The sequence below is a fragment of the Lampetra planeri genome, chromosome 20 (genome assembly GCF_965212315.1).
Source record: "Lampetra planeri chromosome 20, kcLamPlan1.2.h2, whole genome shotgun sequence".
Lineage (NCBI taxonomy): Eukaryota > Metazoa > Chordata > Hyperoartia > Petromyzontiformes > Petromyzontidae > Lampetra > Lampetra planeri.
In genome coordinates, this window is record NC_136126.1 from 1,747,847 (window position 1) to 1,762,077 (window position 14,231).

The window sequence follows — 14,231 nt, forward strand, 5'->3', positions numbered from 1 at the left end:
TGCTGTGCGTGTGTGCATGTTTGTGTGTGCCGTGTTGTCGTGGTTAAGTGCACTGCACCACGAACCCGGCGGACTCGAGTTCGATTCCCGCTCACGGTCAACAGCAGTGACGATTATCTGAACCGGTCCTGGGCCTCCCCTTGGTCGACTCAACCTCAAATAAGTACCTGGTGCGGTGTGTAAACATCGCCACTGGGGAGACAAAGGCGGTCGAGCGTGGTGCTGGCCACCCACCGTTCCGGCCTTCATAGGTGCTCGCTAGGAGCACTTGCCCCGACAGTCTGTCACGGATATACGGGGGATCTTTGTCTTTGTGTGTGCATGTCTATGTGTACATGGCCTTCATAGGTTGCCAACATTGGTTGTCCTAACAGCTTTTGTAGGCTATTTTGGAGATATTTACCTGCATGTGCATTTGTGCGTACATGTGTGTGTGGGTGGGTGGCAGAGTGGGGAACACAAGTGGTGTATCTGCCAGTTACCTTAGTCAACCCAGAGCACATGGGTCTGTCCCGTGACCTCCTGCCAGCAAGCCTTTCACGCTTCACGTGACCTCAAAGTGAACCTAGTCTGGCACAAGCGCCGTGGGGACGTCGCCGTCACTTAGTGGCGAATGGTGGTTGTTGTTCTTGTGTGTGCGTGTGAGTGTGTGAGGTTAACTCGGCATTAGGTGAGTGCCGGGTGTGGTGAGTAAACATCATCACTTGGGGGACAAGAGCGACCGGGCGTGGTATTAGCCGCACCACTCCGGCCTTCGTAGATTCTCGCTAACAGCACTTTCCCCAACAGTCTATAATGCTACCAGGGAGATCTTTGTCTATGTATTCGTGTTTGTGTGCACGCGGGAGTGGTGGTGCATTGGTTAACAGGGCGGCCAAAAGGTTTTTGGAGGCCCGAGGAAAAATGTCAGATTAGACCTCCTTTGGGGTCCCCTTTGGATCGAGGCCTGGGGCAAACTGCCCCACCCCCCTTGCCCCCCCCCCCCCCATCCACCGCCCTTGTGTGGCCCTGGCAGTCGGTGCACTGCGCCAAACCCCGTCAACCTAGGTTCAATCCCTGGCAGTAGCTGGCCCAGCCCTGGGCCTCCCGCGTACCCGAACAGTCTCTCGGGAAAAAAACAAAAAACGCGGTGCTGGCCACCCATCTCCGCCGTGTGCCGTACGCCGCCCTCAATCGGCGCTACTCGCTAACAGGGCCCTGCTCCTGCTCCAACGGTGCGTTAAAGGCTACAGTTGGAGGTGTTGGGAGGGATTTTTGCCGTAGTTTTGTCGCGGTTGTGACAGGCGACGCGCGCGCACGCAACCCCCTTGATGAGTGACCCACCGCCGTCTCGGAGCCATTCGCAAGCCGGCTCCTCGATCGAACACCGACCGAAGCCAGCGCCGGGCACACAACAACAAAAACTCAAACCCGGACACCCTCTTCCCTGGGCAACCCCCCCCCAACCCCACGTTCCTTTGAGTCACATCTGCGTGCGCAACACTCGGCCGAACTAACGCCCGCGTGATGCAGCCGTCCTTGCGATCCACATTGCTCCAGGTCACATCTCTCACTCTTTTCCTCTCGCTCGCTCGCTCGCTGGTTGCGTCGTAGGCTGGAGAACACAGAAAATCCATTACGAGGACCCTGATATGAACCGGCCACACTCTGCGAGCGCGATTCCCTGGTGGATATTTGGGGCATGGGTGGGTGGGTGGGGGGGTTGGATTTGGTGGGGGGAAGGGGGGGCAGATTGTCACGTACAACCCCCCGCGCTGGGCAAAGGGGGCACTTATTTGGGGAGCCCTAAAGTGGCGACTTCTCAGCGGCTCCGCTTGACTCTGAACCCCGCTCGTCCGATGCGACCGCATCCCAGCCTCACGGTGGGCGCGGCGCTCACTGGTGGCCCTCTGGCTCGTGGCTCTGGTCGCTCAGGCCGATGCAGGGGCAGCAGCGGAGCGCGGCAACTCCGGGGTCGTCGACTGCACCAGCAGCAGCAGCGGCGCCGCCAGCAGCAGCGCCAGCAGGAGCCCGCGGGGGTCCGGGCGCGGCGTCGTTCCCGAGCCGCAACCGGCGGTGCCGCCGCCGCCGCGGCAGCTGCTGCTGCGCTCCTCGCAGAGCGCGCCCGAGTAGCCGGGCGCGCACGCGCAGCGCTGCCGGTCGCGGCACTCGCCGCCGTTCTGGCAGCGCAGCAGCTCCTCGTCGCACGCGTTCTCTAGAGGGAGGGAGGGAGACGGGGGAGGGAGGGAGACGAGAGAGGGAGATGAGGGAGGGAAGGAGACGAGGAAGGAGGGTGACGGGGGAGGGAGATGAGGGAGGGAAGGATGGAGACAAGGAAGGAGGGTGACGAGATAGGGAGGGAGGGAGGGAGACGGGGGAGGGAGACGAGGGAGGGAGGGAGACGAGGCAGGGAGGGACATTCACATGCGTATTCAAGTGCCGGTTATTGCCTTGGAACGATTTGGCCGAACAGAGTGAACCCCGAAGGCGATCTCAGTGCCAGCAGAAGAAGGAGCTGGTCCGACCTGGCCGCGTGCGAGCGTGCCCGCGGCCAGGTCGCTCATTAATAATAATAATATCTATTTAATTGTGATGTATAATTTACACGGGATGGTTGTCGTTGGAGACAAAGGAGATCCTCCTCGCGAGGGGTCGCCTCAGAGATGAAAGCTGCCGCCGCGTCCCAGAATGACTTCCCCTGTGCCGCCACCGGATGCTGATCTGACCTTTAAATACTGCGACATTGCGATGTTGCACAAGCGAGTATACAGCAAGCAGCAGGAGCACCGTATATTTTCCGCAACTTTGTAGTTATGATGGACTGTAGGTCGGCCCATGAATGTGTAGCTACGTGGATCATGCTAATTTTGGATTCAATTAACTATCGACAGAAGTTCTACCCATAATGCAATGTGCCAGCAAAATGTTATAATTTTACTTAGAATGCGAAAACGTTTATTTAGAAATACGTTTTCGATAATAGAATGACGTATCTGTTACTCAATAATAGGTAACTGTTTATTTTACTGTTAATCAGAAAACCTTAATTAGAAATGTAATTCTAATTAGGGACCCACGGTATCAAATACAGTCCCAAACTCCTATCTGCTCGACCCCTCTATCCACTCTATTTTACGTGCCATGAAGAAGGGCCCTTGACCGAAACGTCGACTATTATATACTTTCCCTTTTACAGCCACACACGATGTCATTGACGAATGTGTGGAGAGTTTTAGGCTACTAAACTGCGACGAACTATGCTTTATTTTACCAGGTAAGGCCCACTGAGCTATATAGCTCTTTCTCAGAAGCGACCTGCCCACATATGAGAGCTCAACGAAGTTGCTTATCGCGTGGAAATGTATCGCAGCCAAATGGGGAGAACATACAAACTCCAAATATAAAGGCGTCGTCAGGGTCGGGGTCGAACCCACGACCTCCTGTGTACCAGGCAAGGCAGTTCACATCTCATAACCACCGCTGCGATGGTCACGAACACCCTGACCAAGGTCGAGGTGTTCGTACCCATGCCGTCTCTCCCCCTCTTAGATCTCGCGGTTGTTTACAGTCGCCGTTTCTACCTTCACGGTCTCATCAAGGTCACCATCTCTGGCTTCGGGTCACCGCCCGCTGTGCTCACCGATCTCCGCGTGGCACTCCGCTAGCCGCTCCCGATGGCGATATCGCCGTCTTATTTTGTTGCTGTTGTTGTTGTTGAGGGAGGTGTCGATTATTTACGTGTTGTTAGCGGCGTTTTCATTAGCCCGGTGCAATGTAGTGGCTTTCGTTTGCACTGAGATCTGGGTAATTGGCGTCGCTCAGGGGACGGCCGATATGGTATCTTGTTCGAGTAACATTTCGTGGTAATTTTATTTTTTGTTAATTTGGGGCTGTTGTGACAACACACACACACAACGTAACGACCTCAGTCTTGTAGATCGTGATGATGTCACGCGATGTTGCGTGTCGACTTTGCAGTTAGCGGTGTTAGGTTTTGCAAACATTCCCCCCACCACCTCCTCCTCCCCCAGAGCTTGAATTGATGTAAACAGAGGAGTAAAGGTTATAAAGGTAAAGGTGCATGCCTGCACATTCTCGCTCAGGCCAATGCTGGCGGAAAGAGCCTCAACTCAATGGAGCTCGGGAGAGCCCCCTCTAGAGCAGTACTTGGCCTACTCTAATTCAAGTGGGGGGGGGGGGGTGGTTATTTAACCGGGTGAGAACTCAAGAGACCCGGGGTAGAGTCTCATTTGCAACGGTGATCCGGGTCACCAAGTTGACGAAAACAAAAACAAATAAAAGTGCGGCGATGAAGTGAACAGCGACGAGACCGAACACTAAACCACAATGACAAAGAGAAGCACATTTTTTTCTTTCGAATTCGGTATAAAAAAAAAATCTCAATATTTCAAGAACCGCAATGCACGCGGACAACGTCACGGGGCAGTCCTTAAAGAGCCGCACGCGGTTCCGGAGCCGCAGGTTGCCGACGCCTGAGCTAAAGCAGTCGAAAATATCGCAAACATCGATCAACGTTAAAGCAAGGCTGAAAATTAAATTCCCCCCCCCTCCTACCACCCCTTACCCCCAGTGCAAATCGTCTGGGGCGGGTTACTCGTCCACGCTATAACCAGACGTGCTGGCAGAGGGAGGGGTTACCCACACGTGGCCACACCGCCGCCATGGAGCCGCTGCGGCGAGGCCGCGTGCACCAAATGTTTATATTTAAACCGCTAACTTATTCAACAATCTCCGGCGTTCACCCGCTGCGCGGAATTAAATGAGAAAATACCGCGTAACATTTTCGATGCGCAACGTTGGAAGTCCTTTGCGTCATCTTTGTTTTAATCTCGGAGAGGAGAGCAAAAAAGAATTAATTCGCCGAAACACTTTTTTCCCCCTTTTAAAAAAAGAAGAGAGAAACACTTAGTCTGGCTGAGCGAGCAAGAAAATCTGGCGGCCTCAAAATAATAAATAAATTAATAGATTCCGGCCCACGCTCTACAAGACAAATGCATCATCCCCGCGAGCCCCTGGCGGGAAGGGCCCGGGGTCGCCCTTCGTCACCCAGACAGCCGCGGCGGGGTGCTGCTGTGGCGAGCTGTTAACTACCTCGCCCGGTATGCAGGAGGTCGTGGGTTCGAACCCGAGCCTGATGACTGCTGTATATTTGGAGTTTGCGTGTCTCTCTCTCTCTCTCCCCGTGGTCGCGTGGATTTTTCTCCGGGTCCCTCCGGTTTTTCCCTCCACATTTAAAATCGACGTGCTTTCAGAGTTATTTGGCTGCTATACATTTCCATGTGATAAGCCACTTCGTTGAGCTATCATTTGTAGCCAGTTGCGTCCGAAAAAGGTCAGTGGGCCTAACCTGGTAAAATAAAAATAGTTTAGTTTTATTATTCATAATGAAGTTTTTTTCGTGTTACATCGCGTAAATGTGTCGTGAACCCGCCACCACCTGACACAGCCAATTAGTAGAGGTTGTCACTTGAAACAAAACGTGCCAATTAGATAATGACTTCAGCCCACCGGTGTGTTGGAGGGTAAATCCACAACATTTACAATTTGAGACCGACGTTTCGCTGGTAATTACAGCTCAATATCTCAGTGGGCCTTACACAGTAAAATAGAAAGAAAGAAATCTAAGCCGACACGAGTCCATCGGCGCATGGAAACTGGCTTTGCGAGACGTCGATTACGTCAAATGCTCTGCGCTTGCCCAACGCATTAACCCTGCTCCGACCGTCTGTCTATCTGTCCGGCTGTCTGTCCATCTCGCCTATCACGTCAGGGGGTGGGGGGGGGCACAGTAACTCCTGTGAAGATGCTCCAATACAAACGAAACTTGAGCGTACATTTAACGCTGCTATTCGGGAGTAGCCCGATTGAAATCTAGCCACACTGATCAAAAGGGGGTTGGCCACAAGGTTGCGGACGCAAGGAGGTTGTACAAACACTCGCTAATTGGCTGAACACATCGTAACATGTCGAGCACTTGGGGAGCTCGTTGGTGGTTCCTCGGCGATTGTGAGATGCAATTTGCTACGAACGACGCGGCTATATAAAACTAAACATCATTAAAGAGACTCAATTGCAAGCACGCAGGTGCATTTTTGCCCTCACGGCACTACCCGTCCACTTCCGCACTGCCAATTGAACATTTCCGAGAACAACAGCGTTGCACTGTGCACGCGTGCGAAAGAAACCCCCCCTAAAAATCCGTAGCATTGTATTTTTTAAACTCCTTATCAGAATCAGAATATGTATTTAACCTGGAGTGATCCGACGGGCTACGAAGCTCTCTCTCACAGACGCCCAGTGTACACCTTGCGCCACCCGTCGCCTTCTCACCTCGCACCGCGCACAGAACGCCTCCCAGGAGGTCAGCCGAGTGGCCCGCGAGATCAACAATTCGCGCCATCGCCGCCCGTGCTCGGAAACCCACCGAGCGAAGTTGCCCAACGCAATTGTCGCCCTCCCGCCCCGCGAACTCGCGCTGCTCGCTACTCGCACGCTCTCGCAGAAACACCCGATGGGGCCTCGTCCTGCGGCCACCGCTTTTGTCGCCGAGTAAACAAAACAAGAGACGTGGTCCAATCCATATTTGGGGTCCTGCGGGGAGCCTCAGCGGGAGACCGGGCGGGCGGGCGGGCGAGCCAGGGAACGGCTCGTAATCGGAAAGGTTGAGAATTTCGAAGCAGGTGTAGGTTGCGGTGCGGAGGAAAGGGGGGGGGGGGGGGTTGACTCGGGCAATTATCCTATCCCTCCGGGGTCGATAAACTCAGTACCACTTTTTCGTTGAAGCCAAGGTCATTACCCGATGTAAATACTTGCCCCTGCCATATACATGTGGAATCTACACCACTGGCTCTGCAGGGTTATGAACGGGAGATGATCCCCAATCCCTCGGTGCTCATTTGAGCAGCATGTGCCATGCTGGCCTTCAAAGGTGCACGCTAAGAGCACTTGCCTCTCTCTGCCTGTAATCTACGAGGCTGACCGTGTGCATCTGTGTAGTTGTCGGCAGGAATATTTTCATCCATCCGTTCACATTGCCTGCAAACAATGACAACTCTTTTAAGCCAAATCGAGCCATCGCCGCCCCATTGTGCAGCACAAGCGTGGGGGCAAAATGAAGAAGGGGGGCCTCTGCCTTGGCGGAGATTGGCAACAAATGACAACAAAAACAAAATGCGAGGAATAACCAAATCCGTTTATCGTCATGCAAATTATAACTGTCGTCGCTACTTGACCGCCGTTCCGGGATTATCGGTCGACGAGAAAATTGCCAAACGATGCGACGCGGTCCGGACAAAAGGAGCGGAGGCGAGATTCCCAGAGCCACCTTTCTTCGTGGCCTCAGGTCATTTGCATTTTGTGATAAAGGCCCCGACATTTTATGAGCGGGCGGGCAACAGAGTAAATATTAAATTAAACGATGCGTTTTTTTGTGTGTGGCTGCGTAAATTATTGAATGCGCGCGTAACTCAGTCGCGATGAATTAGTAATGCGAAACTACTTATTTTATTATTATAAATGCGATTATAATTACAAGTATAGTGCGCAAGTTGCGAACGTCTATAACGGTGGCGTGATATTCACGAATACCCGCCCCCCAACCCACGTGGGCCATCCTTCACAGGGCCCCACAGGTATAAGTGTGAGAGTGGTGATGCCACATGTGGATTGTGTGCAGGACAGTCCACCAGAACTGCCCGTTGACCTCTGATATCCTCAGGGCTGGTGTCTGTCTGTCTTTGAGTCTAGCGGTTAGCGCGCTGCGCTACGAACCCACCCACCCAAGTTCGATTCGCGCTCACGGCCAACACCAGTGACAATTATCTGCACTGGTCCTGGGCCTTCCCTCGGTCGACCCAGCCTCAAATGAGTACCTGGTGCGGTATGTAAACATCGCCACTGGGAAGACAAAGGTGGCATGTGGTGGTGCTGGCCACTGACCCTCACGTGTGCAGCTCCGACCTTCATAAGTGCTCGCTAACAGCTCTTGCCTCAACAGTCTGCTAAGGCTATACCGGGGATCTTTGTCTTTTGTGAGAGTGGTCTGCCACAGAAACCTTAAGTGCCTCTACTCATGGGAGCTCTAGAAAGCCCCTTCCAGAGGCTATTTTGGCCCACTCTTCCACGTCGGCTAAACATCTCAGAATACGTGGGAGTACCCACACTTTACCCCACCGCACGCCACCTGCCCATCAACAGTGAGGTACCCATTGCTACGGTTGGAAGGATTTAAGAAACTCGGCCCCATCGTTTCAACTGGTCGCTATCCGTTTACACCACGGCACGCATTCAAGTGTTGTATTCAACATTTTTCTGTAAAAAAAACAATGCAGACCACCTATATGGGAAACGCATTCCTTCTTCAGATGTCCCTTAAATCCCACTGTAAGTTGAAAACTGCGATGGTGTCAGTGGGATGACTAAGTGCGGGATCGCGATAGCGATGCGTCGCCATATTAGTTGCGAGGACATAAAAATGGCCCTCGAAAGCACGTGCCCGCATCAACGTTGCGACTCGGAGAACGAAGGTGTCAGACTCTGCGAGGGGGGGGGGGCACCTCCTGCTGACCATTCGACGCCCTCTCATCAATTAGCACAAAACACGTGCCCGGGAGGGGGGGAGCCTGAGGGGGAGGGGGGTTGCTCAGCACTGGCCGGCGACAGCCGTTCTCCAAACTACTCCTGGCGTGCCAAACATCGCGAACGCTGGTCCGCAGGCAACTCGTGTCGGATCTGCAACCTAGCCGCTTCTTCTTCATCTGCTCTGCTTTGGAACCCGACGTGTCGTCACGTGAACACCTCGCCGCGTTGGTGAGATGTTAACTCCCTCGCCTGGTATGCAAGAGGTCGTGGGTTCGATTCCGACCCTGACGCCTGCTGCTGTATATTTGGAGTCTCTCTCGCCGTGGTCGCGTGGATTTTTCTTCGGGTCCTCCGTTTTTTTCCCTCCACGTTTAGAAACGTGCATTGAGAGTATCTGGCTGCTATAAATTTTCACGCGATAATACACTTCGTTGAGCTGTCATTTGTGGCCAGGTTGCTTCTGAAAAAGAGCGACATAGCTTAGCGGGCCTTACCTGGTGAAATAAAAAAGTAGCTTGGTTTAGTTTTAACCGGACGTGCGCGTTTTGTTGGAGCCACGATTATAATGAATTCAGGGTCCTTGGGCTGGGCCGGCGTAGTTATCTGTCTCGTAGACCCACCCACCACCTGACGTAGCCAAACAGGTGAAATTGTCACGTGCCCAGTGCAAACGTGTGTGATACAGATGGCGACAGCTTGGAGAGGCCTTCGTCCAGTCGTTGATTTCGGATGGCTGATGACAATGATGGTGATCGTAAGAAGAATAATAGCAGGTGAAGCCAGTAGTGCAGCGCCCAAAGTGTGGATAAGAAGTCACTACAAGGGAGCTCAGAAGCAGCTCTCTGACATCTCCTTGCGCGGACAGTTCTCCAACATGCGGCGATGCGCTGGTCTGCACGAGATCCCAGCAGACGCATCATCCCGCGGCACGATTGGAGGGCAACAGTGAGAAATGCCAAAAGTTGCGATTAGCTTTTTATAAAATCTAATTCTGGTTGCGTGCAGCTCGGGAATTGTCGCATTCGGTCCCGGCTCCTACTCCAGTCCGAGCATCGGGGATACTCCATCTGGAACTTTCACTCCCACCGTCCTCACCCCCCCCCACATCCTCCCCGACTTCTGACACCACAAATGAAACACCCAGACACACGCATCGCCCAGCCGAAAATCCCAGGGGACCATCGCCTTTCCATTCGCCAGCCGAGATGTTATCGTCCCCTGGGCTGCTGAATATTTCTTGCTAAGTTCTGTTGCCAAAACTTTTAGGCCTCCCATTTTCAAGCAGTGTTTTTTTACGTGTGTCCCTTTCATGCTGTACTATACGGTATATACAACCGGTAAAGAGCCATCCCCCCTCTCTCTCCCCGCTCCTCCCAACCCTGCCACCAACTCCCCACACCTGCCGATTCAACCTTTTAGACCGTTGGCGCATGTGCCGTCTGCAAGCTCCTATTTCGACTGCGGTGCACGCCTCGTGCTGCGGGGGATCAACTTGAACCGGCGACCTCTTTGGATTGCAGGCGCGCCGCTGGCTGTGGGCAGCATCGGGCCACGGGATGGTAGCTTGCGAATCTCACGGCAAAAAAATCTCTGGCCACGGACTCTTTCCCACACCGCCACCCCGGTCATCCGTTCGCTCTGCAGAGTCTGGGTTCGATATTCTTGGTTTTTCGGTAAAGTCATGTAGAAGGAAAATAATAAATAATAAAAATAAAACATAATAAGATAAAATTATCACGACTTTTCAGCCACAACACAAGCAGCCGTCCTCAGGTGAAGACATGACTTTACCGAAAGAACCAAGAATATGAATCCATGCAGTCACGAAAGCTTTAAATCGAAAAAATCTGGGTTCGATGTAAAAACTAAAACCAAACTATTATTTTTAATTTCAACAGGTAAGGCCCGCTGAGCTACGTGGCTCTTTTTCAGAAGCGACCTTGGCCACAAATTACAGCTCAATGAAGTGGCTTATCACGTGGACATTTATAGCAGCCAATTACTCTAAACGTGGAGGGGAAAAACCGGAGGACCCAGAGAAAAATCCACGTGACCACGGGGAGAGAGAGCATGCAAACTCCAAATAAACAAGCGTCGTCTGGGTAGGGATTGAAGCCACGACCTCCTGCATACCAGACGAGGTAGTTAACATCTCGCCACCGCAGGGCCCCACTATGTAACCTTCAGCGCCAGACGCAGAGGAGGAGCCCCGCCGATGACCGAGCAACTTTCGCGGACCGACGATTCCGTCAATGGAAATCTACGCGCTAGGCGAGCGAGCGGCGACAGGCGAGTTTGGGGGTGGGGTGCGTGGGAGAGAGGCAATGGTGGCGGTGGAGGTGGACGGCATCCTTTACGTCAAGTAAAAAAAAACGCGCGCGTATTCAACAACAATAAAAGTGTAGGAGATCAAACGTGACGGGCGTCAATTCTCGAAGGTAATTCGAGGAGAGAGGGGGGAAGCATTCGGGGAAACGCGAGCGGCTGGCATCGCGAGCAGGTTGTGAGAGCGGTGGCCGGGGGAGAGCGACAGGGTGAGAGCATTGGCCGTCTCCTCTCGAGTGTTGCGCCGCGCTGGGTGGAGAGGCGGGCGATGGCTCGGCTGCCAAGTCCCTCTGGCTCAGAGCCACCGTGGGGGGACTCCTCACACTGGTTTGCCCGTTTCCTCTCCAAGGGGAGGGTCTGCATCAGAGGGACACTCAACTTGCCGCAGTGTTTCGTGTTAAACAAAAAAAGCCAAAATGATTCCCTGCGTCAAATGAGCATCGAGGCACTGGTTGGCACCTCCTGTTTACGGACAATACCACAATGTGGTACTAATTTTATCGACCCCGGGGGGATGATGGGCCGAATCAACCTGCCCCCCTCCCCTCCCCATACATAATTTGAACCGCGGGGTTGATTTTAGCAGGAAATCACTTTTGAGGTGGCGATTCTCACCCCTTTGCTTACTAAATCAAACTTCCCAGTGTCTTATCCCCACGGCGGCAGCTCCGGCACACAGAATGCGCGCGTTATGCCCCCTTCCTCGACACCGCTGAGAGATGCGCGGCGTCGGCCCAGGGCCTCGCCACGGGACCCCCGCTCCCCCCGGCGTTGGTGGTGGTGCGCGCGGTGCGTTCGTCTGCCGGTGCGGTGCGGTGCGATGGGGCAGAGACTCACGCTGGCAGCCGCGGTTCCAGTAGTAGCCGGCCAGACACTCGCCGCACTTGAGTCCGCTCGCGCCTTCCTTGCACTCGCACTGCCCCGTGCCGTTGCAGCGATCGCCCGCCGAGCCGAACGGGTTGCACTCGCACGCTGCAAAGGCGCGAGACACGGGGCGGTTAGCGTCCGATCGCCTCCAACTTCTCACCGGCGAGCGAGCAGTGGCATGGCAGCAAGAGCGGTTCGTGTGAATGCTGTCCGAAGAGGTCACAGATTTGGCGCAACGGTCCTTCGGTGACTCTGCGTGATCAATGAATGAATGAGCTGAAACAGTAATGGGGGGGGGGGCGGCGCACGCACGCACACGGATGCACACACGTGTTCCGTTTGTTCTTTGGCTAGGTTTGGTTGGTGGGCGAGGTGTCTTAGGACGTGCAATGTACCTGGCCAAATCCTTACGCGCCCCTCCCACCCCCCTCACCCCCCCCCCCCGGGTCTAAAAGCCATTCATTGTTGTAAAATCCGCGACGTTGGCTTCGAAAGCCGACTGCGTGTCGACTCGAAAAAAAACAGCCGACTCGAACACTACCACGCGTGCAGCGGACGCGTGGCGGCGTGTACGTGACGCCCGTCAGGTGCAATCGAGATACAGTTCGGTTGAAAATAAAACGAAAATGTCGGAAGTAAAATAGTACATTCTTCGATCGAATCGTGACTGAATCGTGACAATTGATCGAACCATTGGGTGGGTGGGTTGGTGCATAGATGCGTGGGTGGGTAGGTGGCTGAGTCGCTCGGTGGGATTGTTACATGACTCACTGCTCTTAGCTCGACATCAGCTGCTACACTCCTGGGATGGGGGGAAGGTAAAGCAACTTAAGCGAATTGTTTCCCTGCCCTAAGTCGATACAGACCCAAGGGGAACGTTTCGCTTATTGCAGCCATCCGGAGAGCTTTCGCACTCGGGACGAACGATCGTCGAAAGAGTAATCCCTGCTCAGACGGGAGAGGGCCTTGCTGAGAATCGAGAAAATGTTCGAAAGAGAGGGAAAGAGCTCTCCCGACGACGGTTTGGGTCGCCCCACGCGTGGGTCCGGGCCGGTGCCTGACGTTAGGCGGTTCCTGGAGAAGCTCCCCCCCCCCCGGCGTCTGAAGCGAAACATCGGACACCGTGCCGAACGACGAGCGGCGACGACCGGACGACGCAAATCGGAGAGCCAGCGGTGCAAGCGCAAGAAAAGCCCACGGAGCCCTTCAGGTAATTAATTGATACATATATATGTATATGAATTGTAATATTTGACCTGTAAAATGTCTTGAGATGGAACATCTCAATTTGTAAGAGGGCCGAGGGTGGTGATTGATCCTTACTGAGCAAACACTTAATGGCACTTCTGCAAACATTTTACATCTAAAACGTAGACATTATTTATTTATACAGTGAACATCACACCCCGTCAGAACCATTAAAACATATTGATTCATTGATCGATACTGGACGTGATTGGCCAGTTCCTCTTTCGAGTACAATTTCGCATCTGGGATGGAATCCAGAGTTCCTGGAGAAAACCCGCGTATGTGGTAAGGGGGGATAACACTTAAACTCCTTACGAAGAGGTTAGCAAAAGGGATCATTTTTCTTTATTAATTTGAAAAAAACTGCCCTTGCGATAATCTTTCAGGCAATCCCAAACGTTTTTATTTTATCGGATCCGAAAGTATGACGTCACAGGAAATGACATCACACATTCCATCACTGCCGTGCTTTCACTGACGAGGGTGATATCCTTGTGGCCTGTGGTGACCTCACTTTTGTCAGCACGAAGACGCGTTGCATTATTGCAGAAGGTGACCAAAGACTGAAAATCGTCCTCAAAAAGTAAAAATTCCAAACTTTGAAACTCATCGCTAGTTAGCAACATACTTATCCTACTGCAGAATCAAGCGCATTATCCAGTGATGCTGCTGCTGCTGCTGCTGAATTGGCAGTGGTGCACAAGCACAAACGACATGCAAAAAGCTCAACACATTCATCAATAACACGTTTTATGAAGCAGGGCTGCTGCCCAAAACGTCGCCTATTTTAGGCTGAGTCGACCTAGGGGGAGGCCCGGAGACTGGTTCAGATAATCGTGCGTTGGTGTTGGCCGTGAGCGGGAATCGAACTCGGGATGCCGGGTTCATAGTGACAGCACTCTACCCTCTGCACCACCACTCCCCTACACATACACGAACTGAGACCTAGTAGGTGTAGATCGGATGGAGTCTGTGAGACGGTAGTGGTGGTGGACTGGCAGGTTCACGGTGGCTAGGAGATGTTAACTACCTGGCCTGGTATACAGGAGGTCGTGGGTTCGATCCCGACCCCGACACCTGCTGTATATTTGGAGTTTGCGTATATTTTTCTCCGGGTTCCTCCGGTTTTTCCCACCACGTGTTGAATCAACATCACGCGTTTAGAGTCTTTGGCTGCTATAAATATCCACGTGATAAGCCACTTCGTTGAG

At 53.2% G+C, this 14,231-nt stretch overlaps 1 protein-coding gene across 1 annotated transcript in view; it reads right to left on the reverse strand.

The window, feature by feature from the left end:
- Nucleotides 1–1,910: 1,910 nt before the first annotated feature.
- Nucleotides 1,911–14,231, reverse strand: part of LOC144724258 (netrin-G1-like) — a 67,811-nt gene continuing 55,490 nt past the window's right edge. Inside the window, exons 6-7 of the mRNA XM_078603235.1 lie at nt 11,743–11,877; nt 1,911–2,194 (exon numbers count right to left, since the gene is read on the reverse strand). Coding sequence (XP_078459361.1) covers nt 1,911–2,194; nt 11,743–11,877 — 419 coding nt within the window. The remainder of the gene's footprint in view (nt 2,195–11,742; nt 11,878–14,231) is intronic.